The following is a 7,591-nucleotide window of genomic DNA, read 5'->3' as shown; positions in this document are numbered from 1 at the left end:
CAAGAGTCACTCAATGCCAGAGTGGGGGTGGTGAGAAGGTGTGCTGGTCTGGAGACCCATCTACAGCCCATGGATGTCTCCATGCCAGAGCCAGGAGCTGAGCCTGAAGAAGTCCGTGACTCCATGGGAAGCTTGCTTTGGAACATCTTGTTCCTGGACTTCCATGCCAGGAAGAGCAGCAGAGGTGAACTGACTGCAGCCCCCATTGCCTGTCCCCTGTGCTGCTGGGGGAGGGTAGAGAAATCAGGAGCAAAGTGATTTGAGCCCAGGAAGAAGGGAGGGGTGTAAGAAGGTGTCTTAAGATGTGGTTGTTATGTCTCACTGTGCTACTCAGATGAATGGTAAAGAATTAAACTGATTTTTCTTCCCCAGGTTGAGTCTGTTTGGCCTGTGACCATAACTGGTGAGTGAGCTGTCCCAGTCCCCATCCTAATCCGTGGCCCCTTTGTTGTGATTCCCTTCCCATCTCACTTGGTGGGGGTCCCTGTCCTCATCCTAATCTGTGCCCACTTTGTTGGGGTTCCCTTCCCATCTCACTGGGTGGGGGGAGTGAGTGAAGGACCACATGGTCCTACCTGTGGTTAAATCAGCACAGAATAGAAAAACAGTGAAGTCAGTGAGATTCCTCTTGAACTGTAGGTGCCAGACAGGGATATAAAAAGTTTGTACCATAAAACAGATCTACACAAATGTAGCTGTAACAAACAAGAATGCAAATTATAGGGTCAGAGTGACACAGATTTTGCACTGGTACATATCTCAGTCAAGTTACCTGAAGGGGGCCTAAAAGAAAGCTGGGGAGGGACTTTTTACAAAGGCAGGTAGTGGCAGAACAAGGGGAAATGGCTTTAAACTGGAAGAGGGGAGGTTTAGATTGGATATTAGGAATAAATTCTTCACTGTGAGGGTGGTCAGACACTGGAACAGGTTGTCCAGAGAAGTTGTGGATGCCCCCTCCCTGGAAGTGTTCAAGGCCAGGTTGGATGAGGCTTTGAGCAACCTGGTCTAATGGAAGGTGTCCCTGCTGATGGCAGGGGGGTTGGAACTAGATGATCTTTAAGGTCCCTTCCAACCCAAACCATTCTATGATTCTATGAAGATGGGAGACAATTATATTGCAATTATTTTTTACGTTTGCAGCAATCATATGTGGCTTTGACTAACATGCTGCAAAATAATTCCACTCATGTCCCTGCAGTGTATATGAATCTCCTTTGGAAATGCTGACTCGAACGGACTAACCCCATTTTCTTTCTGGAGCACAGGAACAAGAACTGGGATGTTATGGAACAGCCATACCAATGTACACCTCAGCCAGCTTTGGTTAACACCATTGATAATTCTTTATACAGGCTGGCAAGGAAACCAGTTTGCCGCTGAAAATACTGATGAACATACAGGAAGATCTCTATTGCTCTCTTTAAGAACTATATAGTGTGCCTACAATCAACTACAAAATATAACAGTGAAATGTTGTACATGTAGTGCAATGCCTCAGTCATGACAGAATGGTGATATAATTCCCAAAATTTTCACTAGCAAAACATTTATCGCAAAAATAACCCTGAAAGTTTTCCTAGAACTGCTAAAAATAAATATTTTTATCCTTTACAAAGGAGCTCTTTTTTCTCTACTAATAGTGAAATTCATCTGTGGGTTCCCAGTACTCTTTCTTTCTCACTGTCCACAGAGCCCAGTTGAACATTTTGCACTTTCACACTTCCTGGACAAGCACACTGACCTGTTCTCCCTGTGCAGCTAGTCTTGCTCTGCAAACTGCCACTCTCCACAACAACATCCACGTCGTACTGCCTCCCCGGGATGAGGCCCAGGTGGTGGATGAGGTACTCCGTGGTGTCCTTCTGGAGGGTGGTGTTGAGCAGCAGGGCGGAGCGGTTCCAGAGGAGCAGGCGGTACCTCTCCCAGTCTCCTGCAGGAGGCAGCCAGTTGACTCGCAGAGACCTCAGCCAGCCACCACCACCGGCCCTCAGCTCCGAAACTTTCTGGGGAACTGAAATGCAGAGATCGAGAGAATAATTCTGAAGTGGGGTATTTCTGGTAAGATGGAAGTGCACACCGGTGAAGCCAGCTTAGCTATTGTAGAAGTACTTGGATCAGTTAGAGCAACATGAGGTATCTTACTTCAAAGGTTGGCATTCACTTTAAAGTCAATTCTTACTCTTCCCCACACAAACCACCCACTTTTTCACTGTTGGTCTCTGACATCAGAAATTTGGAGCCCTTCTTAGGGCAGGCAAAATCTCTCCCATGTACTTCCCAGGTGCATCTTGAAGTTTTCAATTAGCTTCCTAGCTTTTTCCTAGACTTAAGTTCATTTAGAAACTGTTAACCAATTTTTCAAAGCTAAGGACAAAACTTTAACTGCTATGGGCCAAATTCTGGTCTCAGCAGCAGAAATGCAAAATTTGATGGCTTCTTCCACCACCAGTTTCGCTTCCCACAGGCACAGCTGGGGATTAAACCTAGATCTCCCACAGGTCAGTGAATGTGGGAGATTGTTTCAATTGCTGAGTGAGTAGATAAAAGCACACAGTGTTTTGTTAGGAAGCACGGATGTACTTACATAATGAAAGATAAAGTTCAGCCTTGTCAGACTGGCTGGACTTTATTACACTCCTATAGTACAAAGTTTCAGTCCCTGAGACGTTCATACTCCTTGCCACAACATTCCTCAGCAGGTTCTGCTGCCATAGGCACCCTCTCAATACACAGTGATGTAGATTATGTTCATGGGCACCCGGCCCACTCTGTGAGTTACAGAGGGATCCTGAGAGTCTGACCCCTTCAGTATCTGTAGACCTGACAGCCTGGATTTACAAATTTATCTTTAGGCCACAAAGCTTCTGCTGAAGTGACTCTGTTTTCAAAGCTCTTGGTATCCATGCAAAAGTCAAGGGAAGGAATTGCACACGATCAGCATCCTTGGAAATGGGACTTACAGATCCCCAACTTGGAAACTACTGGGTCTAGGTCACAAATGTGGGGATCAGTGGTTTGAGTGAGGGCCTGAAGCTTTCCCTTCAGATGGGAATGGTAATCTTAAAGGTCTTTAATGGCAGGCTAGACAAACAAAAAAGACATGCATGTAACCAGTCCAGCTTTGTACTTACTGGACATGAAAGGCTTTTCAGGTCTCTTCCAGCCTGAATTGAGAATGGGGTGGCAGCTAGACATGTCAAGGATGTGCCTTTCACACAAGATGTTTAGTTGTAGATGATAAATATTCTCTAAAATAACTACTCTGCTCTCTCTCTCTCACTCACACATTTTATATTTTTTGGTTTTGAGTATACTAACAATTCATGTATGTATTCTTCACCCACTTATATATTTTCTCCCATCTAAATTCTGCCTAGGCTAGGCTGATGTGGAGAAGATAACAGGCTTTTGTCACTAGTAATGCTGTGGAAGAATTACGCCAGGATTTTTTAGTTCAGAACTCATACAAGAGATACCTGAAAGAAAATTATACTTCTGAAAGAAGAAAAACAAAACATAACCCATCTCTATCCAGGCTGCCATATGCCTTCCTTAATCCATGCTGCTGGTGGTAAAGAAAGCTGAGACCTAATCTTTTCCTATTTATAGATTTGCGTCTGGAGCAAAGGAAAATATTAGACCTTGCAAAAATACTTAAAAATCAATTAACAAGTTGATTACATGCAGACCTCCCCATAATGTAACTCATTTTACATACTATGCTGAGTTGAAATCAAGATACCAAAGTTGGTCAGAAGTGGAGCAGTGTGTAACAGATTTGCCCAACTATAAGGTCCAAAATGCATTAGTGTTTCCTGCTCCCAAGCTCTGCTGTAGCCGCTTTTGGCTGCCCGATTAGCTGTCGCCAGAGAGTCAGGAAGGGGTACTCCTGGAACAATATTGTGCTCTTTATCTTATTTTGTCTGGAATCCAAATCACTTTGTCTCCTACAATGATTTTCTACAAGGCCAGCGTAGGCAAAAATAGCATCGGTTACAACGTCCTTACTGAAGAGAAGACTTACATGTCCTGGCAGTTGCCATCCGATCAGTAAACAGTTCACCACTGACTGTGCGGACAGTAACCTGATAAAGACGTCCTGGAGTTAGCTTGTCAAAGAGAGTCTCTGTGACCGGTGGCTGTAGAGTTCTGACTTCTTTAACTGATCCAAGATGAGACAGAGTGATATTATAGAAACTGAGGTTTCCTGAAGGTCTTCTCCACTTAACTTTTAAAGCATCTGAGCTGTCACCGTTAGTCACCGTCAAATCTAAGACTTCAGCTGGGGCTAAAAAAAGAAAATAAGAAAGAAAATAAAATACTTCCACCACAGAACATATAAAGACCTGCTACCTCCAAACTGCAATAGTTAAGTTTTACTTTTAAATGGTTATAAGAGATGGAGAATGAATGATTGTGCCTGAACAGTGAAAGGGCAAAGCCTGGTCACAGTGAAACTGAACCCAGCCCTGTTTAAAATACTCTGCCGCCGAGAGTGACACCTCTTGTGATGACTACTCTTGTTTCACAGAATAGAAAATCTGTTAGCCATGTCTGCCTGGCTCACACTAGTCATTCTGACTATAAAACAGACCAGGCACATGCTCCTAAGAACAGAGATACCTGCGTACATTTTGGTAGAATAAACATTACAGCATCATTGGAGCTATGCCTGATTTACACTAATGTAGATAGGATTGGAATCAAACTCCTTTATTCAAATGCTCCACCAAAAGCCACCTCCAGTATCTTCATTTCTCAGGCCAGGGACACACTATGTACTGAAATGGAGGACCATGGGGCAAGCTAAATGGAGTGCTTTTATGTTCTGAGAAAAGCTGTAAGATGTAAAATTTTTACGCCCTGCAACAGGAAGAAATAAAAAATTCTGAAGAAATAAAATGAACAGCCAGTGCTAGCATCTGTGTGCCCTAGACACCACTTAATATTAAATTATATTTACATGATGAAATTTCTGTAGGAGAAACTGCACCTCATGTTTGCCAGAAATTAAGGAAAGCAAAGGCATGATCTTGGTTTTGCTTTCATGAGTGTTTTAACCATTGTGCTCTAGTAGGATGTCATCTTATCTTTCTCTCTATGACCACATAACTCTATTCTGAAAAACCTTCCGGAAAAAAACCTTCATTTCTAAAACTTTAGTTCTGTGAATCAGTACACCTCTGTGAAAAAAACAAACCAAACCCCAACATTCACTTTTAAAGTTCTTACCCTGCTCTACCATGTTTTTAAACTTCCTTTTCAGAAGTGCAGCTTTTTGAAATCCAGAGAAAAAAGACACAGAAAATATTTTTTTGCAAAACTCACATGCTCTGCACCTCCCATTCAGCTAAGTAAGGATCATGGAGTTAAAATGTCTTCAATACTGTGAAATAACCAGACTACACACTGCCTTAATTCACTGAAGAAGTCAGATGGACCTCTTTGACAGATATGAGGTCGTACCAGGGTATCGTACCTGGTACGATATGAGGTCGTACCAGGGCTCAGAGTGTTCAGCACCTAACTACATGTTTAATGGAGCTGCCTACATTAAGCAGTGCAGCTAATTAGGCTGCAGACACCCTAAAAGCTAATTTAGCTGCTAACTTTGCTGCAATGGTAACTCAAGGAACTAAATAAGCTTATGGTGTCTCTAACTCCCTCTATAGCCTTTGGAGAGAAATAACCTGCCAAGGGTAATTCAGTCACTGAAGTCTGGGAACATACACTTGGAACACGAATAATTCATTATTCTGAAATGTGTCCTGTAATATTATTAGATTGTGGCCTCAACTTCTTATTCTGTTGTGATGAATTCTGAAATCATACCTGTCCTGACAGCTTGAAAACTGCTGCTCTCCAATCCTGCAGCCTGGGTTGTGATAGTGAGGTTATACAGGTGGCCTGCTGTAAGTCCTGAAAAAGTGTAGGAGGTCAGAGGATCTTCTTGGTGAATCTCATGAACTGGGACATGATTATCCAATAACACCAGCCTGTAACGATCCACGTGCCCAGAGCCAGGAGACCATGAAGCATGGATAGTGTCTGTCTTGACACTGACCTGGATATTTTTCACAGGGGATGGCACTGTTGGAATAAAAAACACATGCAGAAGGCCTAATGGTTATCTCCACAATTTCAGTGATTGTGAACAGATGTACTTTTGAAATGTGATGTGTTTCTTTGGGGTTAGTGAAAACTCAGTCCCAAATTTATGTCCAAATATATCATAACAACATGCCTCCGTTCTTAGCAAACAACTCTTTCTGTTAGTCAGAGATTCATGTTTTGTTTACTTCTACGTATAATCAATAGATACTTACTTATATGTATCTTGCCAGGTAGAAGAATTATATATATTTGTTAATTTCAAAATGCAGAACTGCAAAATACTTTAAGTGGTTTTATTTAGACGAACTACAGTAAAAGAAGTCCTACCAGTAGATCCACTTATGTGAAGTTCTGGGGTACTCTTATTTCCAGCAACTGCACTGAGGACAATGTTGTATTTATTCCCAGGGATGAGACTGGAAAATGTGTTTTCTGGTGTTGAAATTCTTCCTGATATGGAGACTTCTTGTATCTTTTTATTATCATGATCAAATAATACTAGGTTATACAAGTCCACCTTTCCTGAGGAAGGATCCCACTGAACCTGTAAGCTTGTGGGTGTAGTTTTTTCCTTATTAATTTCAAAACGAGGTGGCAGTAAGGGATCTGTGGTTAAAAAAAAAAACAAAACAGAAAACATAAACTAATATTTCTTGCATTGGAATTGTCTGAAGTTTTACATTGCAGCACAAAAAACCTTCCAAAACTCTCCCTTTATCACTGCCAGTGCTTTTCAAAAGGTATTTTTCTTTACATTTATAAGCATTGTATTACTGAAACCTGTCTACAAGAGAGTACTGCAGAATTCAGAAATGTTACTTGTGTATATGTGTACACACTCACTCACTCACACACACACACACATCTAGAAAAACACTTCCAGCTGTGGATGTATATAACAAGCTTGGAAATCTGCTGATAGTAAAACTGTAACAACTTCAATAAGAAACAGCAAACATGAAAATCCAGCTGATTACAGTCAGTGCCTCAGTGTAATGTGGCTTTACAGATACAATGGTACCAGTGGCTTTCATTTCCTAGCACTCACACTAAACACTTTATCATTAACAGGCATGAGCATTTATACAATTTTAAGGGCAACAATCCTTTGGTTTTAGTATTAACTTCAACCACTTCAAACAGATTCTGATAGAACATGTTTCTGCTCTGCTGTAGTATTGTTCATATGAATTAAAAAAACTCCAAACAGTACACTGGATAAACTTTTAGGAACTATATTTAATTGGGACTATTTCTCTGAGAAACTCCTTGCATTTTGTATATTGTTTATTAAGGAGCTCTCAAGTACAATCACCTGTAAAATACAGTAACTCTAAAGAGATGAGAAACATTGACCAAAACAAAAGACTCTGCCTGTATGCTCCAGGTGTATTTCATCACTCATAAGACTTCATGCAAATCAAAAGAAATGTACTACCTGTTGATGTACTAAGGTATTGACATCTATGTCTCCCAA

General features: G+C 41.4%; 1 protein-coding gene across 1 annotated transcript; it reads right to left on the bottom strand.

The window, feature by feature from the left end:
* Nucleotides 1-1,741: 1,741 nt before the first annotated feature.
* On the bottom strand, nt 1,742-6,720 carry LOC104520770 (receptor-type tyrosine-protein phosphatase beta-like; the record flags this gene model as incomplete). Its single annotated transcript, XM_010162563.1, has 4 exons — nt 1,742-2,011; nt 4,025-4,288; nt 5,833-6,090; nt 6,442-6,720. Coding segments are annotated over 4 exons (1,071 nt in total), but the record flags the coding sequence as incomplete, so codon positions are not given.
* Between the last annotated feature and the right edge of the window lie 871 nt (nt 6,721-7,591).

This window comes from Antrostomus carolinensis, unplaced genomic scaffold (assembly GCF_000700745.2).
Source record: "Antrostomus carolinensis isolate BGI_N321 unplaced genomic scaffold, ASM70074v2 scaffold49370, whole genome shotgun sequence".
In the NCBI taxonomy this organism is placed as follows: Eukaryota; Metazoa; Chordata; class Aves; order Caprimulgiformes; family Caprimulgidae; genus Antrostomus; species Antrostomus carolinensis.
Note: the sequence above shows the minus strand (reverse complement) of the source record. Positions and strands in the feature narration are given on the sequence as shown.